The 20,429-nt window shown below is 52.4% G+C and overlaps 1 protein-coding gene across 3 annotated transcripts in view; it reads left to right on the top strand.

Moving 5' to 3' along the window:
• Window positions 1-5,299: 5,299 nt before the first annotated feature.
• The window catches only part of Dgkz (diacylglycerol kinase zeta), a 41,634-nt gene continuing 26,504 nt past the window's right edge, over window positions 5,300-20,429 (top strand). The window contains exon 1 of one of the 3 annotated variants that reach the window (XM_032903721.1): window positions 5,300-5,526. In XM_032903721.1, coding sequence (XP_032759612.1) covers window positions 5,315-5,526 — 212 coding nt within the window. In that variant the 5' untranslated portion in view covers window positions 5,300-5,314. Of the gene's footprint in view, window positions 5,527-15,235; window positions 15,412-17,133; window positions 17,529-20,429 lie in introns of those variants that run through there. The other 2 variants (XM_032903722.1, XM_032903723.1) reach the window with 2 other exon arrangements.

Raw genomic sequence — 20,429 nt, 5'->3', positions numbered from 1 at the left:
TGACAGTGTACTCATATAAAATAAATAAATAAATATTTAAAGAGAAAAGGGGTTAGAAGGCAAGAACCTAACTCCTGAAAGTTGTCCTATGACCTCTACATGCACAATGTGCATGCAAACGCAGGGAGGGGGAGGAAGGGGAGGACAGGGAGGGAGGAGCATGGGGAGGAGGAGGAGGGGGTTCCCAGCTGAGGGAACTCAGCAGAGCAGAGCAGGCGATAAGTTAGAGTCTTTGGTCTACAGACAGGAAAGGGAGGATAGAGCTGAACACCAGAGAAGATGGTGGTGGTGAGGAGGAGGAAGCAGAGGGAAGAGAGACAGAAAGAATGGGGAGAGGGAGATGAATCTAGAAACAATAGAGAAGACAGCTGTGCAAGGGTGCAGGACAGGTGGTGGCGATGGTGGCCGCAGCAGTGGTGCACGCCTTTAATCCCAGAACTTGGAAGCAGAGGCAGGCAGATCTCTGAGTTTGAGGCCAGCCTGCTCTACAGAATGAGTTCCAGGACAGCCAGGGCTACACAGAGAAACCCTGTCTTGAAAAACCAAAAAAGAAAGAAGGGGGATGGGCAGCTCTAAGATAGAGTATCAGATGCCATGGAGATGAGAAGGCAGAGCAGGTCGCTGTGCCCTTGGGAGGAGCTCTACCCAGAGCAGCCGTGGCAGAGTGAGGTGGAGGTGAGAATGGGAGGGATGGAGCAAAGATGGTGGGGGGCAAGGTCAGGAGCAGTTCAGGCTGCTCTCCACACAATAGGAGGCTGACTTGAAATTATTTCCAGGAGACAGATGACAGAGAGGAAACTGAAGGCACCACCAGGAGAGATGGTGATGGTGGTGGGTGGGAGCCAGAGAGCCAGGGGAGGGCTTCACTAAGGGGCAGGCATTCTATGGGTAAGGAATTCGGGGATGGAAACTGAGGGAAATCCCAGTAATTGTGAGGCTTGGTCTAGGGCAACAGGGAGTTGAAATGAAGAGAAAAGGACAATTTCAGACAGCCCTGCAGACTAACAGGGGTCTCTCCCCTGACATGTGTGGTTCTGTGCTGAAACAGGGGCTCAGACAAACACAGTTACTGAGAGTAAAGAACTTGAAATGAAATGCTCTCCCATTCCTCACTAGCACCAAGAACTGTGAATAACCCAGTAGGAACTGAAACAGCCCTTAGCCAGCTCCTCCCCATTCTATAGGGCTGACACCCAGGTTTTGCTTCTGTGCTCAACCACTGACCTGCATCCCCCTAAGGACACGTGTGTGTGTGTGTGTGTGTGTGTGTGTGTGTGTGTGTGTTTTGAGATGGAGCCTTAATATGCAGGCCTGGCTGACCTGGAACTTACTACACAGGCCAGATCTCTGCCTCCTGATTGCTAGGACTAGAATGTGCACCACCACACTTAGCCAAGAAGGGTATTTTATAGATGTAAAAACAAAACCAATGTCCAGGGCTGGAGAGATGGCTCAGTGGTTAAGACTCTGTATTGGTTTTGCAGAGGACCCAAGCTGGATTCCCACATCTCCTGATTTCCACAGGCTCAGGCACGTGCACACACAGGCACACAGACAGACAGACAGACCGACAGACATTCCCTGCTGGCCATTCTATTCAGCTAAATACCAATTCTGCTGTATGAATATGGAGAACTGGCTTCAGCCCAGTTCCTAGTGTCCCTTTGTACTCCCTCTTCCTCCTTATTCTATGACTGAACAAGAGACTTGATCCTCAGGGCTTCCTGAAGCCCATGGGTAGCGCGTAGTCACCTGGGGTCAGCTCCCTATGGAGGTCCATCCAAGATGTTTGCCCAGCCTGTGTGAGGATGTGGGGTTGATTTCCTCCCACAAGTCACTTCTTGGCAGTGCTTCCTCAGGGCCCTGTGTCCCTGCCTCTAAGGGGATGTATCTGCAACAGTGGAGCAAGAGTTTCACATTCTGTTGTCAGTTCTGGCAGCTTGATTTGCCACATCCCATGTGACAGCTCTTACAATGCAGTGATCCTGCTTGAGAGCCACAACAAACCTTTGTTAGCTAGAAACCAAAGCTCTGAAAACATGGCGAATGGCTGAAGATGAAGCCATGAGCGGAGCTAGGCCAGACAAGGCTCTAGATCCAGGAGGACCGGACCAGCCCCGGAACCACCTGACCAAAACGAACATCTATGTGATGTAGGTAAAAAGTACCTTGTGGGTTCCCCTGGGGTTGGAGGATGTAGGCCAGAGTCCTGGGCTCCAAATGAGCCCTAGTTACTTGGTCATCAGAGTGGCTAAGTACATGGTCTCTGCTATCTCCCTAATCTACTTAATGTTTCCAAGCCCCAGTGAGCTCCTCTGCAAAGTGGTACCCACCTTCCTGTTTGAGAAGTCAATGAAAGTTTGCCAGGAAAATGCTTCGCACCAGATCCATTATGCGGTAGACATTAGTAACTGTTTTCTAAGTGCTGTGGTAATGGGTGGGCTGGGGTCAGAGGAATGAGATGCAACTTCAATAGGTTGCGTGCAGAGGGTGGCAAGGCTGGGGGCTGAGGGCCTTCGGTTTTTTTCTCTTCTTGGGAAGGAAGCCAAGTCATAGCTTAAAGATAATGCAGCCAGCAGCTGGCCCTAAGTAGGGACGTGTGAGGATGGTGGAATGACGGCTGCTTTAAAAAGCTCTAAGTGGGGAGAGCTCTGCAGGAAAGAGCTAAACAAAAAACCAACCTGGGAACCCAGCAGCTAGGCAGCTGCTGAGTGAATGTCAAACCCAGCCAGTACTACCATAATTCATGGTGTAGGAGGCACTCTGGGCCAGGGTACTTGGAAATCAAAGGCCTGGGTGCCGGAAGGGCAAGTTCAAGGGCAGCTGGGGTGCAGAGTGGGGGCTCCCCACATGCCAGGAGCACAGCTTCCCTAGAGCTCGGCTTTGAGGAGAAAGATCCTTTGTGGACAAAGATGTTTAGCTTAATTCCCTTGCCCAGAAAGGGGCTTGCCTGGCCACTGAGATGCAGGAAGCAAATGTTAGCAGACCTTTGCAGTTTGACAGCATGGAGAGAAGGGAGGGGCTGTCTCAGCAGTACAGCAGAGGGAAGAGGGACATGGGCGCTGGTACCAGAAGGCCTGGATTTAAATCCAAGTGCACTGCCACTCACCAGGAGCTATTTTGAGCAACTAAATCATTGAATATCATTTCTAAGTCCTCTGCAGCCTGGAGGAAGTGATAACATCTACCATGCAGGGATGTGGTTAGGGACAAAAGAGATGGTCACCACTGTTAGAGTGTGCAGGGGATGCCCAGAGACACCCAGGAATGTCTGCACTGGAACATTAAGAAGGGCTGCTTGGGCATTTCAAAGGGTGGATGAGTGCAGTTTCCATACGAGAGCAGGGTTAACCTGAGCAAAGGGGTAACCTGAGCAAAGGCATAGGACAGGACTACCTTGGTCAGGGTGAAGAACAGCAGAGAACCCCAAAGCAACCCGATGTCTGCCTATGTGAGTCTGATCCTCCTTCCTTCCCACGCTCACAGGCAGTAGAAAAAGAAGACAAAGACTGCACTGGACGTCTGCTCAGAGGGCAGGGAGGCTAGGAGGAAGCCACTCGGCTGGACAATTAGGAGAGCCATTATGGAAAAAAACGGGTTGTGTGTGAGTGTGTGTGTGTGTGTGTGTGTGTGTGTGTGTGTGTGTGTTTGTTTTGTTTTTTTCATGGCAGAGTTTCTGCCTGGCCCTGGCTGTCCTGGAACTTACAAGATTCTCCTGCCTCTGCCTCCTGTGTGCTGGGATTAAACATAGTCCAGACCAATGACAAGCTGGGTAAGAAAGCTTTTGTGAGAGCTTTCGAATTTAAAATCTGTTTTGAGGGGAGGGATTCAGATAGAGGGGACAGCTAGATGATGCTGTGAAGAACTGGTACCAATTCCAGATTAAGACTCAATTCAAGAATGTGTTCTTGGAAGGATCGGGATGCTGCGTGGGGCGCTGCGGAGGCGGTCCCGGGATGGCTATAACCCGAGGTCTAGCCAAGCCAGAGCCTCGTAGCTGAAGTGGGTACATCTTAGAAGAAATGGGTAGATGGAGCTGGGTGGTAGGATATGGGCCTTCAATTCCGGACTAAAATAGGCCAAGAACGGCCATTAAATACTGTATGGTAGGGGAACCTGTGCTCATAGGTAGACTTCACAAATAGACCAGTATCTGATATCTGCGGAGTCACCCAGGTCTCTGCAACGGTCCAAATGAAACGTTCAGCTGCTGACCACCCCCAGGCCCAAGAAGAAATGGTACAAAGAGAGATGTGAGCTGAAAAAGGCAGGAAACCCAGGGTGGACCCCTTGGAAGCATCTGTTCTTCCTCTTGGCCCTGGCCCCTCCCTTTTGTAACAGCTTCTTCTGCCCTAGAAGATACTGATTTAGTGTTCTGGGATACCTCGAATCCAGCAACCTGGAGGATTCCTGGAAGACTGACCATCCCAGGGTTCAGAGCTATGACTTTACACACAACTCAGCTTGGTCCAGCTTGAGGCCTTGTCTTGAAAGCTCTAGGCCTGAAGACCATGTTCCCACAATCCTGAGGTGCCCCTAGGGATTGATGTAAGATGTTTCCTGTGCCCCTTCCCCAATCCAATTTGATCTCTAAATTCCCACAGCGCCGACAGGGTTAAAGCTGCCTCCTGTTACCGCCCCTGTCCCCCGCCCCCCTCACCTGCCTACAGCAGCAGCGAATGCCAAAGCCGGAAAACGCGGGACAGAAGGGGGCGGGGGTGCATCACTGCGGCTGAGTGACAGGTGGAGCGATGATTGGCAGGTGCCGCGCAGCCTATACCAGTACCCGCCAGGGGCACAGAGGTGGGCCAGGGAAAGGTCCTGCACCCTGGCCTGGAGCCCCCAGAGAGGTTGGTTGCCGTGGCCCGCTGCTCCGGGCTCGCTCTCCCGGGGCCCTGGGTCGATCAGGCAGGGCGAGGTGGCGTCCTCCCCTCGGACCCTACGGCTTGGCGAGTGTCTCTAAGGTGACACCCCGGTGCCTAGTGGCTGCGGCGACAGCTACAAGGCTCCGGCTTGGTTAGACCTCAGGCTCTGGCCGTCCGGGGATCGCCCGGGCAGCGCCCCACGCAGCATCCCGACCCTTCCAAGGACACAGTCTCCCCAGGGCTCCGGAGCATCCCTGCCGGCCTTTCTTAGGCGCGGCGCCCCGCAGCTCCCGGCCCCTGTCGTCTGGTCACCGCGTCACGACGGACGTGCGGGACTCAGAGCCTCTTTGCTTGGTCCCGGCCCGGCGTCCCTGGCTTGGACGCGCTCGAGACTGAACTTTGGCGGGTTCTCCGGCAGGCCTCGGGGCACGGAGCCCGGACGCAGAAGGATGGCTGAGGGACCCGGGGGAGGAGGACAGCGCGGGGACAGGGCAGCCAGCGGCCGGGCAGCGGAGGAGGAGGTGGTGCGGCGGCGCTGCCGGCGCGGGGAGGAGGCCGAGGTCTTCCAGCCCAGGCCCGAGGGTCCCCGAAGTGTGGCTTCGGGACCTCTGGTAGAAGAGCGATTCAGCCAGATGCACCTTCGAAAGCAGGTGTCATACAGGTAAGGAGAATGGGGTCCGAGGGAGCGCGGCGCGGGGACCACCCCACGATCAGCACTGAACTAGCAGCAGTGTGTTCACGACGCGCTCACCTGCAGCTTGCCTGGCCCTGCTCTAAGGAAGGGGTGCGTGGATAGCTTCCCTTCTCGAACTATGAAAGTTCTATTCATCCAGCATCTAATTACTGAGTGCTAATTGTGTGCCTAGTGCTGTGTCTTTGTTCTAGGAGAAAGTCCTCACTAATCTCTGATGTGAGAGCACTGAGAAGTCTTCTGGCCTTTCTTCCAGAAGAAGCAGGGACACCCTGTGCACTGGGTCTCCCTCCTCTGTACCCTCCTGTAGGCTGCCCCTGTGCTAAGCACAGAGGTGCCTTCTGCCACAACAGCTGGGCCTACTGCCCAGAAAAGGGAAGGGCATGCCCACCAAGCCCCCAGTATCACAGCAGGCCTACACTAGCATCCACAGTTGCAGACACCTCCCCTGCATTGCCCACACAACTTTTTAAACCATCAACTGTCTAGGTAAGATCCCACTTCCCTGGTTCTGCCACTCTAGCTTAAAAGGTCCTCTGGCAGAAACCTCTGGAGTGGGCCCAAGAGGCTACTGCAATGACCTGGAGTGAGAGAGGGTGCTGTTCCTCACAAGGTGGTGCCCAGGTAAAAGAGAGGAGATGGACATCCTCGCTTTCCCCTTCATCTTGCTTCCCCCATCAAGGCTTTGGCACAGAGTGACTTTCTTTGGAGGGTCTAATAGGGACATCTCAATGTGCCTCCCCATCCCTTAAAGCCATTAGCATGATGGGAGGAGACAAATTTCTTGTCTACTGGCAACCCACAAGGGGCTTGGGTGTGGCTGACCCTGCCCTGGCTCTCCTTGGACTTTCTGGGAAGAAGGACCATAAAATCCGCCCAGCCCTGAGAGATGAAAGGGCCTTAATTGAGGAAGGATGGAGAAGGAACTTACCCACCATCCTGAAGTGGGGTGCGCAGAGGAAATGGGGATAGGGTTAGGCTCCCAAGGGCCCTACCTGCACTCAGGGAATCTTGAGCATGATCCATTACCAAGACCTTCCTGAGCTCTCCTCAGAAGAAAGCATCATCTGCCCAGGGCCTCTAGCTGAGACAGATGAGCTCCTGAAAGTGCCCCTGGGGGAAGAGCTGAACATGCAGAATCCTGGAGGAAACATTGATTTGAGAGTCAGGAGACCTGGACAAAAGCCACATACTATGTTCTTAGCTGTCTGGACTCCTACAAAGAGCACCACACCAAGATTTTTTCCTACATGCAAGTTAGGGAAATGTAGTGGCTGCTGCTGCTGGAAAGGAGGCCAGGGTCAGGGAGAGGCTGGGAGAATAAGAAACAGAGCATCACTAAAGGATTGACAGATACGATGCTATGAGTACATGAACACACATAGGGCGTGGAAAGGCAGCGGTAAGGACTGAAACTCCCCCACGTAGAAGCTTTCCCACAGGCCAAAATGGACGTCCCTGACCATCAAAGATGCATAGTAACCAAGTAGGATCTCTTCTGAGGATTGCACCAGGGCAGGACTGGACCGGATGAGGCCGTGCTGATTCCAGCCAGGCATCTACTCTTATCACCAGGACTGGGCAAGGCATTGAGGCAAGGAGAGCCCCTGGGTCTGGAAGAGAGGATGCAGTTCCGGGCCCTTTGAGCCTTCTGTGGTGGAGGAGGAGGAAGAGGCGGCAGTGGAACAGCCAAGTGGCAGCTCCTGAGAGGGAGGCCTGCTGACTTATGCTGCTGCTGTACTCTCTTCCAGGCTGTCCCAGGGCTGACAGGAGCCCAGGCCCACTGTGGCTCTTTCCCATCCTCTCTGCCTGCTACTTCCATAAAGCTCTGGCTCACAGCTAAACCTCCAGTCCTGCTGTGAGGAGTGGCTAAGAAAAGCAGTTGAAAGCCCTTCACGGAGAGAGAGAAAGGGCTTTCAGGCAGAAGTGCGGGGGCAATGAAATATGAGGGCGAGAGGGGATGCAAGCGGAAGCAGGACAGAGGCCAAGCTGTTTCTGACGCAAGTGAGGACCACAGGGGCTTTCAGCAGGACTGTAGAAGCTTCTAGGGAGGAGGGGCCTGCTGAGAAGTACCTCACTCTTTCCAGGGCCATCAGAGGCTACAAAACAAAACAAGTTAGGATTTGAGAAGGATAGGCCCTTGTTTATGTTAAAAGGGACCTGGTTTCCCACCGAAAAGGGCAGGACAGTATGTAGAGCCCTCGAGTTTCACATCTGTATCTGGACTGGGGAGGTGTCCCAAGTGCCAGGAGGAGTCCTAACCAGTTACGGTTGGGTTCAAGAGACTTTTTGCAAAGATGACTTCCGCTAAGGAAGACAGAGGGTAGGGATGCTGGGTTTGTTGTTTGTGAACCACCGCCAGTGTTATGCCCAGGAGGTACCAGACTAGATCACCAGAGTAGGTCTTTTTAAATATATTTTTAAAAAGATTCTTTAAAAAAAAAATTGTGTGTGAGAGAGAAAGCCCACACACCAGGTGTGTACAGGATCCTAAAGAGGCCAGAAGAGAAGGTCGGATGCCCTGAAACTGGAGTTACAGGTGGTTGTGAGCCACCATACACGTCCTGGGAACTGAACTTGGGTCTTATTCATGACCAGTACAGGCTCTTAATTGCCTAGCCATAGCTCTCCAGCCTCCTAAAATGTGCCCTTAAGGCTGGAGTTGTAGCTCAGTGACAAAGTGCTTGCTAGGTAGGTGGGACCCTAGGTTTGATCACTGGGTAAGATGTCAAGAAAAAAAGTAAAATGGTTGTTTCTTAAACCCTTGGACATCCTGGTCCAGGATGACCCAGGTTAGAGTCTAGATCTGGATCTGAAAACCTCTCCCATAATTCTGGTAGCTCATCTAATTTGAAAACCACTTGTTTCACCTGTGGAAAAACCAAAGAGAAAGATTCTGGACTAAAGAGGGTAAAATAGATCTTTGCTGGGTGTGGCTAGCAGAGGTGTCCCTCCCTATACAGATTCTATCATGGCCCGGGAGTTCTGGCCCTGCCGACAGACACTGCCTGACATGGACTTATGGGGCTCAGTCTTTTTCCTCCACAAAAGTAGGATCCTGTACAAGGCCAGACAGTAAATATTTTAGGCTTTGTAAGTCATGTGCTCCCTGTCATAGCCATTCAGCCCTGCTCGTGTCACAAAAAGCGATTATAGGCAGCGCGTAGAGGAATGAGAGTGCCTGGCTTCCTCTAAAGCTTCACTTCAGGACCCTGAACTTTACACTTCATGCCATCTCACTGTCACAGAATATCATTCTTTTGCTATTTCCTGTTTCTAGAAATGAGAGGCCATTCTTTGCGCACAGGACCTCTACACAATCAGGCAGTGTGGGTTATATGAGGCCCCGGAGCCGTGACCCGGTAGATGGGTTAGCACAAACATGCTGGAAGCACGCTGATGGGGCCATCCACCTGGGCAGAGACGTACGGGGTGGCTTCTGCAATCCAAGAGAGGCAGCAGTTTTCCACACACGTGCACATGGGCTTGGGGTCTCAGGGTCTGAGAGTTCCTGGAAACCAGCTCTGACCCTTCTGACTGAGCCTGTGAAACTTTCACCTCTAACCCTGTTTCCTCATATGGAAAATGGGAACAATAGGACCCACTCGGTAGTACTGCTTGAAGGATATTACAGACAAGGGGCACACCGTTCTTGACTCCAGGGGAAGTAGTCCACCGCCAGCTAGATCTTTCCCTAGAGTGGGACGGGTTAGGGAGGTCCAGGAAGGACAGTGGAAGCTGGCTCTGAGCAATGATAGTGGGAACTGAGGAGAGTAGAGCCACCAGAGACTGAGAGCAGGACTGAGCATGTCCCAGCCCCCACTGCCCCCTTTCCCCTCCACCCTTCCAGGACGGCTAGTGGCGCCAGTTGGCAGGGAGGGTGCCCCCTGCGGCGGGCACACAGCCGCGGCGGGGACACAGCTCCTCGAGGGAGGGGCACCTGATCCTACTCTCACTGCTGCTATTTACCAGAAGCTAAAAATAACCCTAGAGTGACAGGGAGATGGGGCCGATTTGTAATTTAAATAGCAACAGGATAAAGCAAGAAGCTTGCAAGAGATCACATTCTGTCCCGAATTAAAAATGCAAAAACCGGGGGCAGAGAACTGAGCTGGAGCAGGGGGGAGGGAGGAGACCGCTGCCAAAGGAAGCCGGAAGCCGGGGGTCCGTCCATTTTCCTTCCTTGGCAAGAGCAGGAGCCCAGGCCCTGACTGGGAACTCTTTCCCCCAGACGCAGGTTCACGCAGAAAGGGGAATGAAAGGCTCGCAGAATCGCAGAATCCAAAGGCGGGAATAAACTCATTCTAAGACCTTCTAGCAGCAGTTGGCAGCCCAGAAGGGGCTTTCGCTAGAGGATGTGTCCCCAGCAGCTAGAATGCCGGATGGCATAAACCACTGAGTATGCCCAAGGTTGCCTGGAGGTAGCTGTGGCTTTCAAGGAGGTTCCCGGGCCTATGTCAGAAGTGAGGGCCAAAGAAGTTTTTGTCTGTCAGTACATTTTGGCAATAGGGCTTTCAGAAGAACCATAAAGGGCCAGGGCCCAAGGACAAGGGTCAATCCAGGCTAGGGAAACCTCTTTGGTGCTGTGGAAGGGAGTGGGGGAAGAAACTGGACTCTTGCAGGCATTTGAGATCCACAGATAATTGGGGAGGAAGGTATGCAGAGCAGGCTTAGTTGGAGTTCCCTGAAGGCCACTGACATGGACTCATGCGGTTCAGAGAAGTTAAGCAATTTCTTAAGATCACACAGCAGAAACTTATCTGGTCTATTTCCTCCCAACGCCCTTCCCCTAACCTTACAGGCTTCCCAGGGCCTGGCCTTTCATCCTGGAGGGGTCTTTTCTTTGGGCTCCTCCATACTAAGTGCTGGTATCTGGGAAGGATAATGAAACATGGGACAGGGGGTGAGGGACTGAAAGTTTCTTTAAAATCTGAATTCGTGACTCTACCAGGGCGTGGGAGGAGTGCCAGGTACTTACCTGTCCTGCCCTAGGGGTTTGTAGAATCCAAACTGGGGCTAAAAGGGAGACTTTAGAGCAGATCCTGCTGAACCAGAGGGAGAGCCTTCCAGGCACCCCTCTTACCTTCAACGCAGAGATCCTAGTGGAGGCAGAGTGTCTTCCAAATGAAGGCTGGAGCCACCTCCGACTGCTAAGCTGCCGTGCTGGTACTGCCCCCCCCCCCCGTCCCAATGGAAGACAGTCCTGCCTTTCCTCTGCTCAGACTCCTTTCTGCTCATAGCTTTCATAAAGCCACCCAGGAGGGGGTTCTTCAACTCCCATCTGTCACAGCAGCACCTACATCCTAACGCAGGTACATCTGTCCTCTCAGTGAGGACGGAGTCTCTCCTGGATTATGCAAGTATTTGGATCACAGGCCTCAGAGCTGGTGAGGGACTTAGACTTTAGAAAGCCAGGAGTGGTGATCTGTGTAGACTCAGCCACTCTGGAAGCAGCAGCAAGAGATTCACTGAGTCTAGGTATTTGTGGCAGCAGTAGTCTGTGTGAACCAGCTGTATGAAGTAAGCTTGGCATTGTTAAGGTGGCCTCGGGGGTGTGGGTGAGCACCAGGGCGCAGGGAACCACCAGGGATGGTGAACCAGCCCAAATCGGAAAGGGAAAAGTCATGACTCCTGTGCTGAACAGAACACTCACAGGTCCCAGGGCAGAGCTGTCATTCACACAGGCATGAGGAACTCAGCGTGCTGGGGAGAGCCTACAATCTGTGCTGGGGAGGAGGAGACAGGAGACTAGTGCATAGTAGGCGAGCGCTTTACCAACAAATCTAAATTCTCAGTCTAAGAAGCTCTCTCTCAACTCCACTCATCTAACGCTCAGCCCATCTGAACTATTTAAAAAAAAAAAAAAAAAAAAACAGAATCACTGAGCTCCTGTTTTTGCACAATGAGCGATCCAGGGTTCAATAGTGTCATAAGAAGAGAAGAGAATGTACAAATCTGATGACGCAAGGTGATTGGGAGAGAAGTGTCCAGGGTAAGACTGTGGGTGATAGGGTGCTAGTGTGCTGATCAGGACAGTGCTGACCGACCCTTGGCAGGTGCTGATTAAAACACTTGTCTTAGGGATGAATGAGAACCTGAAGATCGGGAACACAGATTCCAATGAAACTGCCGAATCTAGAGGAGATCTTAGTACGGTCTGGGTCGAGCGGAATTCCAAATCTTACCCTTTAATTCTAGTGCTTGGGAAGCTAGCTGAGGCAGGAGAGTTACTTGGGGTTTTGGGCCAGCTTGGGAAGTATAGTAAGGTTGAGGTTACTGTGGGCTACAAACTGGGACCTTGTCACTCGGTAGAGCTGAGGCTATAACTTACTGTGATAGATCGCTGGCATGCAAGGGAACCCAGGTTCAATCCCAGCAGTGCAAAAACAAATGCATAGGTGTGCAAAGTTAGAGAGCTCGCTGGGTCCAACTTAAGGTTAATTAATGATCAGCACACAGCCTCACGACAAGGGTTGGAGTGTGCGCTAAAGACTCTCTTGTGAGCTCTCTACCCTTTCCTGGTTCCATTGCTTGGGTTGGGGTTCTGAGGGATGACGACTCCAACTGACAAGATTGAGAGGACCACCATGGCAGCAAGACAATGCATCTGGCAACATAGACTAATGAAAATCAGGGTTCAGGACCACAATTGGGAGAGCATGAAGAAATTGTTTATTGAGTATCTGCTTCGAGAGCATATACTTGCATGATATAAGCTAAAGCATATACTTGCTTTCCACAGGGAAAGCCTGGACAAGAAGGCAAGGGAAGTCAGGACACAAGGAGCCTGAAGGTCGGACCGAGGAGGCAGGCTTGGCAGGTTTTGAGGGCAGAGGATGTCCAGGTCATGGGTTGAGTATTTGGTGGCCTGGTACATTTCTTTTCCCCAGCTCCCACTTGCTCATCCAGGCCACAGAAAGTAGAACGCCTCATCCTCAGGGGCTTCGGCAAAGCCCAGAATAATTTTCTTACCCAGATTGCTCTTCCTGTGTATACCTGGGTGGATTCTGAGGGCTCCCTAGCTCCCAAGTGCTGGAGTATGTCCTAGGAACAGCCAAGGGCATCCTCCCTAGCCCTGTACACCTGTCCCTCCCAGCCTTGTCCTCCCCTCCCAACCTGGATTGTAGAGCCGGCATTGACAGCTTTGTACCGTGTGAGCTCAATCAAAGTCACCCTGACCACAAAGTCAGAGTGAGCCTGCAACTCAAAGCCTCCAGCAGCCTGGCTTCCCCTCCAGGAGCACCATTTCCTGCTCTCTGCCTGTCCAGATGGAAAACAAGCCCAGCCCCATTTCCTCTGTTTAACTGCCCGAGCTACTTGCAGAAGGCCTGGGGGAGGAAGGCTGGGCCTTGGCACAGCCTCCTTGTAGAGTAGACCTTGGCCTAAAGTCTTGATAGGCCCACCACACAGAGCCCATCTTGAAGGATTCAGAGGTGACATGTTCAAGGGACAGCAATTAGAAAAACGGATACAGAGCCTGACTTTGCCCTCAAACCTTAGAAGGACAAGGGGACAAAGGATCTTGGACCCTGGGGTTAGATGTGTGTGTGTGTGTGTGTGTGTGTGTGTGTGTGTGTTAAAAACCATTTTTGAGGGGTTTAATCTCAACGCAAGAAGATCTTAGACAAGTAAGATTAGAAGTTCTGTGCCTGTTTTCCAGTATAGAAGGAGGAAAACAGGGCTGGCAAGATGGCTCCGAGAGGAAGGATGCTTGCTGTAAGCCTAAGGGCCTGGGTTGGATGTTCAGGACCAACATGCCAGAAGGAGAGAACCAAGTCTTGCGAACAGTCCTCTGACCTCCAAACATGGGGGTACAAGTAGACACACACACCCACACACTCATACATATATACCATAACAGAGAAATAAATGTAACTGGGGTGTGTGTGTGTGTGTGTGTGTTGTTGTTGTTGTTGTTGTTGTTGTTTGTTTGCTTGTTTGTTTTTAAGACCACACCTTGCTATATAGCTCTGTCTGGTCTGGAACTTGCTATGCAAAGGTTGGCCTTAGAGATCCACTTGCCTTAGTCTCCCAGGTGACAGAACTAAAGGCAGTCACCATTGTGCCTGACTTCATCTGTTTTATAACTTTAAAAAGAGAAAAATAACAAGCTATACCTGATAGGGTCATTAAAGGATTCAATGAGGTAATTATATATGCAGTAAGGTTTCTGGCCCAGAAGTGCTTATTAGACTGAGTATTAATTATTCAAGTTATACATGCCTCAGGTAAGTTATTGAAAGCTACTATGCTCTAGTCGCGAGGAATACAAGAGTGAAGGCCAGCGGGGCACAGAGGGCTAGTAGCACTGTCAGCAGATGCTGTAGTGTTTGTCTTTGTGAACCGAATTGACACTGTTTCTATCCTCAAGAAATTCAGTCTGGCCGGAGTAACGAACACACACAACTAAAGAACTAATTATAAATGGTTAGAAAGTTTCCAGATTCTCCCTAAGCTGCCTGAAGACTAAAGAGCAAGCTTGACCCTCACTAGTGTTTCTGAGCCCCTCACGGAAGCCTCAGACTCCATGGCAGTCTGGCCTCAGATTTTTCTAGACCCTTCCAGCATCCTCCTGCCTCCCAGTTCTTTAGCCACACTGCCTCATCCACGCTTGGAACTCACGCCTTACTGTTCTCTGCATCCACAATGCTATCCTCCAGATGGTCACATGGTCTGTTCACTCTCATGATTCATTTGAGTCCATCCTCAAATGTCACCTCCTTGCTCAATCCCCATGACTGCCACCTCCCCCCACCCCCTGCATTTCGGCTTCCCCTTTCTCTCTTTTTAAAATAGCACATCTCATTGCCTAACAGGCATGGATTGTCTTTTCTGACTGTCTTCTGCTTCTAGGCTCTAGGTTCTCTAGGTACAACTTGCTTCTTCCACCCCTGCTCTAATCTAGTGCCCTAAGCATAAGTTGTACCAACCGGTATTTCCTAAATTGTGTATAACCCCTTTCACCTCTTATTTAATCCACTTACAACCCAATGAGTGCAAACTACAATTTGTCCTATAGATGAGAAAAACTGAGGCTCCCCAAAGCACTCTGACAGAAGTAGTCACTGATTTATTGTTTATAACCACATCCCTAAAACCGTAAGGTACCTTTAGAAGATTTGTGGCCTGGTCCAGATCACACTGCTGGCAGATGGGAGAAACTGAACATGAGCTGGCGTCTTCTACCCTCTGCAATTTTCAGTACACCACCACCCTTTGTGGCTAGCTCTGTTGAAAGGTATGGTGCATACAAGATGCTAAGAGAGAGCTAGACACAGACAGGCTCTAGCCAGTCTATGTACCTGGGGCCAGTGTGCCACAAGGAGTGTCATGAAGTGAGAGACCATTAGAGGACCAAGAGGTGAAATTCAGAGACTTTATTTGGAAAGTAAAGGCCTGGAGCTGGGGTGCAAATTCCAGCCCAGGCAGGTCTAGTGGGTGCCTGGCAGCTTTTGACTCCTGGGGTTGTCTCTTGATTGCTAGGCTGGGCTTGTCCCCACCTGCCCCTGCACTCTCTTGTAGCTGTGTGCCTTGCCAGTGTTCGGGCCCCAGTCAGCGGAAGGCGCCGAGAAGCCCTGTGGTCCTCGGCTTGAGCCTCCAGCCGGCCTCTAGCAGCAGTCCCCCCCCTTACCCCCCCACGTCAGGAAGTGCGGAAAGAGGAAGAGAGTTGCTGGGCAGGATGAGCGCACTGGGGGCTGGCCACAGCGCCGGGGGAGGCTGCGATGTGGCTGCTGCTGTGGGCCCCGCGAAGGTGCTGGGGACGAAAGAAGCCGAGCTGCCAGGGGCACTGAGGCAGATGTGGCGCTCCCGCTCCTGGGACGTGCCACAGATCCCAGCTGAGGGTCCCCAGACACAGTAGGTACAAGGGTGGCCTGGGATGGGCACAGAAACCTCATCCTTCTATGAACTTTCTATATAGTGTGGAAGAATGGCAGAAATGGGTTCACCCATCCATTTCCCAGTTATTCCATGGAGGCACAATCTAGAGAGGTTTGGAGGTAGCGCTGATGCTTCCAGGTTTGGGGTAATTTGATAGAAGGCTTCGCTCTGAAATTGAAGTTGAGAGAGAACGGCAGGGGTTGTCAGGAGAAGAGCCCTCCCAGGACTGTAGTACACAATGTGGGAGTTTTCTCGAATCCAATTCAAGGACTGTGTAAACTCAATGGAATCTTCGAGCTAGCCCTTCCCCTGCCCCCAGCTTTTCCCACTGAGCTTGGTGATAACCACCCGATGACTTCCTCAAAGAAAACATGTGTACCCCCAGGAAGCCAGGGTCAGGCCCTCTTCCTATCCAGCTTGGTCCCGATTGCTGACTGGAGATCTGAAGCCAGCTTCTCCAGGCCTTCTAGAAACTCAGTGTGTAAGAGAAAGTGCTGGGCTTCGGGGTGTTGGCTGTTGCTTAGAACCACAGGCTTGTCCCTGGGTCACAGCCCTTTAGCTTTGACTATTTGTGGCAGGCAAGGCCTGGAAAACGGGCTGCCACAGCCCCAAAGGAAAGGGTGAGATTGAAGGCAACACAGGATGTGGTTTTCTAGAACGGAGGGCTAACTGAAACAGTAGGCATCAGGGTGGCATGATCTGGGGAGGAGGTGACCAGGGTCACTGACTTCCAGGTCTTCCTGGCACAGTCTTGCAGCATCTAGAGGCCACCTGAGTCGTGGATTCCCAAATGTATGTGGATGGTATGTCACCTGGGTGACTTCTTGTCCCAAACTGGTCTCCCTTAGAACGTTTGTCAAATATGAAGAATATTTCTGGATGTGTATGTGAAATATGAGGTCTTTGTAACCACTGCCCTCAGGGAGATCTGTGTGTAGGAGATATTGTCTTCTATATGGGTGTATATGTGAATGAGTGTGTAGGTTGTAACTGTTGTCCTTGTGTGTATTTGAATGTGTAGGAAGTACCATAGCTCATCCTTACAGCAAAAGGATTCAAGGGAACATTGAACATTGTGCTGGGAAAATTTCCCTATGTTAGGAGTGGGTGAAGGGTTGAAGCCATTGTGAATAGCTGTAGAAGGATGACTGTGTCAGTGGAACATTGAAGTTCTTTGTGATTGTGTGAAGGTCATTGAATGGCTTTGGTGTCCTGAATGTGAGAGAAAAGTGTGAGTTTGATGACTGAGGATAATTCCATGTGAGGGGCGTGCCTGCTGTGTAGGGAGAACGCGGTGTGACTTTTGTCTGTGGGTGCACTTATGGATAGCCAAGGGGGTAAGGGTAGAGAGCGCATGAGTGGCTGAGTGGGTGCAAGAGAGCAATATATAACTTGTGGATGCGGGAGAAGTGGTGACAGCCGCCCTCGCGTGTTTGTACTTTGATCGTGTAGGTTGTTTGGTGGAGGAGGACATGGGGGGGGGAGAATCATACATCTGGGAACAGCTTGAGCGACTCGGGCCAGGAAGTCAGTCCCATACAGGCAGGCTGGCCACGGAGCTGGAGGTGGTGCCCTCGTAAGTCCCGCCCCCAGGCAGCCTCGACGGGCTTGCGACATGGTTTGAGACCGGCAGAGGGCGCCGTGGGGCGAGTGTGGCTGTGCGGCCGAGGGGGCGTGCTCGGCGGCGGGCGGGCAGGCAGAGGCCCGGCCAGCTATGCGGGGTCCTGCGGCCGCGGCTGTCGGCACTTCCTGGAGCGGAGGCTGCTTCCCCGGCACCTGGGAGTGGGTCGCGGGGACGCGCAGCACAGGGCGGGCGGAGCGCGCGCTCGCCATGAGCTTGGCGGGCGGTGCGGAGCCGGCGTGCTGAGCCCCGGCCGCCGGCCCGGCATGGGCGTCTCCCGCGAGCCCGCTGCCGGCCGGGGCTAGGGCCGGATGGAGCCGCGGGACCCCAGCCCCGAGGCCCGGAGCAGCGACTCGGAGTCGGCCTCCGCCTCGTCCAGCGGCTCCGAGCGCGACGCGGATCCGGAGCCGGACAAGGCTCCGCGGCGCTTAACCAAGAGGCGCTTCCCGGGGCTGCGGCTCTTTGGGCACAGGTGAGCCGGGCGGCGGCGGGACAGGCTGTCCCAGCGTGGGTATCCAAGCGCCAGGCACAGGCGGTCCGGGTGGTGCGCGCGCTGGCACCGGCTGGTAGTGCGCTTCGTCCTTAGTGCCTTGACAGGGTCAGCTCCTAACCCTCCTGCAGGGAGACAGAGTCACCCCAACTCCTTGGCACCAGCAGTCAGGGACCCTACAACTGGTCACCATTGCTTTTTTGACAAGTCTCCCTGAGCCTCTAGTTACCAGCGTGGTGGGGGCGGTCATACAACCCTTCGTGCTTCTCTGGAACCTATTTGCCAACTACCACTGCTTGGCGTCTGCTGATTGTGGTCACTGTGATTTGCCACAGCACATGGTTGTCCCCAGGTCACTGATTAAATTACTCGATGTTTTAAACTTCTTGGGACTGTGGGTGTCAAGCGTTTTTGCTCTACTTTGCTCTTAGATAGCATGAAGCTAGCCCCTTCTCCCTGTGCTAGACCACCATCTCTTCCCCCACCTTCTTCCAGCTCTTGCTTTGGAAAGGGACGAAGTGGCTTGTACTTTTGAATCAGAGTTGGCTATTCAAGCTTCCTCTTGCCCTTTCCCCAAGCACCCAAAACATCACCATATTGTACCTGTGACAGAGCTTTGACCATGACTGTGATGAAAAAACTTGAGGGAGGGTATGGAAAGACTGAGTGCAGGCAGTGTGCCCGCCTGTGCCTTCTGGGAAAGCCCTGGTATAAGGTGCCACCCAAGAGTATCTTACCTAGCTCCCTGATCTTTTTTTTTTTTTCTTTTTCTTCCTCCTTTCTTTTTTCCTGTCTGACCTCTGAAATTTCTTTGGTGACTGAAGAGCTTGCAGCCAATCAGCTAAGAACCCTGGAGTTCTGATCGGACTCTGACCTCAGACTCTGCCCAGGGCCTCTCTCTCTTCGTTTTTGTGACTGTTTAAGGCTTTGCTGTCTTTGGCCCCTTTTGAGCTTTGCCTGGGCCCTTTCCAGGGTAGACTTACCTACTAATAACCTGTGTGGTTTTCCTCTGTTGTGTGGGCGGTGTGCCTGTGGTGCTGATCTATGCCCTCTGCCTGGTTCACCCCACAAGGGCCCTGCTCTTTGCTCTTGCAGTGTGCTGCTAAGCACACACCACACCACACACAGGAGATCTGGATCCTCGCGCTGGCAGATGGAGCTCCGTGGGCTTTTGAGAAGCCACACGGGCTTCCAGATCTTATACAAGAGGGCAGGCAGTAACACTTCCAATACTTCTGTTTCGTTACCCACAACCCTGCAAGATAGAGCAGTTTACACCCAGCTCTGCAGGATGTAGCCTCCAGTGTTCACAGGCTCCTGGGGGGAGGGAGGGGCACCCCAAAGGCTTCCTGTTGCTGCCCGAAGGGTACCTAGTGTTGAGTGCTTTTGACCTGAAGCTGCGCTCATTTTGAAGAGCACGCGTTTGTGGATGCCGGGATGAGTCTTGGGCATGTTCAACAGAGGATCAAGCAGAAGTGCTGAGTACCTTTATATAATTCTCTAAAATAAGCAGGATAGGTTCTATTTTTCCGTTTTTGTAGATGAAATAAACATACTGTCAGAGAGAGGAGCCATGTGCCCAGAGTCACACAGCATGTAAGAGGCAGAGACGGCATTTGAACTCAGGTTGATCCGGTTCCAAAATCCACATCCCCTTCTCTCCACCAGGATCTCCAATATAACATCACAGAGGCCCAGGCGGCTGTAAGAGGTCAGATTCTTAGATCTTACCATCAGCGTGTCCGCCTGCTCAGCTCTAGAAGTGAGCCTGAGTTTTTTCCTAGAGCTTCCCAGGTGATTCTGTGATAGCACACAGGGCCCCCTGGGGCGGGAACTCATCAAGGAGAGAGTGGAAGAATGGAAGAAGGCCTCTAGAAGCATGGGCGCAGCAGCTCGTGTTCTGTATGGGGTGGGGGGCAGTGGTGTTCTTTAAAAACTGAAGACTCGGGGTTGGAGGTTTAGCTCAGTGGTAGAGTGCTTGCCTAGCAAGCGCAAGGCCCTGGGTTTGGTCCCCAGCTCCGAAAAAAAAGAAAAAAAAACAAAAAAACAAAAAAAACCTGAAGACTCTGGAGCTGGTGATGGGGAAAGGCTCCTCTGGCAGACTTGGGCCTTCAAGATCTGCGCCCATTGGTGCCAGGCCTCCTTTAACTTCGTTTGATGGTCAGGCGACAAGAGGAGCAGACATTTGGATTAGTGCCCCAGTCCAGGTTCTGTCCTTTTATCTGAGGCTGCTCACGTAGTCCCGCTGTGCTTCTTGGCACCTGGAAGTCCTCAGTCGAAACCGACCCTCCATCTTTTCCCAGGCTCCGTGCTCATTTATTCTTTTTTTTTTTTTTTTTTTTTTTTTTTTTGGAGCTGGGGACCAACCCAGGGCTTGTGCTACCACCACTGAGCTAAATCCCCAACCCCTCTGTGCTCATTTATAACACAGTTCTTGTTTCTCCTTGGACTTTCAACCTCTGCGTTCTACCACACGCTTCTGCCACTTACACCTCGGGGCTGAGGGACCTCATAAGTGAACAGGCCAGAAGACAGGGTCACAGATGACACCAGATGAGTGTTGGCTCTGAGGCTGCGTTGAACTCTGTCCTTGGCTCAGGGGCAGAGTGTGTGAACAGTTAGCAGTGTCTGCTGTGGGCTTGGCAGGGGGCACATGTGTGCCATTTGTGTCAGGTCAAGGAGAACCTTGTCCATGGTGTCTCCTTTCAAACCTACCCCTGCCCCATTCAACTGGCATCGCTGGGTGGGGTCTGGGGAGCAGTTTGCCCTTGCTCTCTTTTTCAGTCCAGTGACACACAGTGCTGAGGCGCGACTTCCTCCCTTATAGATTCTTCCCCCCTCCAACTCTATCCCACCTCTCTCACTTCTTCATGGTGGGAACTG

Source organism: Rattus rattus, chromosome 5 (assembly GCF_011064425.1).
Source record: "Rattus rattus isolate New Zealand chromosome 5, Rrattus_CSIRO_v1, whole genome shotgun sequence".
NCBI lineage: Eukaryota > Metazoa > Chordata > Mammalia > Rodentia > Muridae > Rattus > Rattus rattus.
Note: the sequence above shows the minus strand (reverse complement) of the source record. Positions and strands in the feature narration are given on the sequence as shown.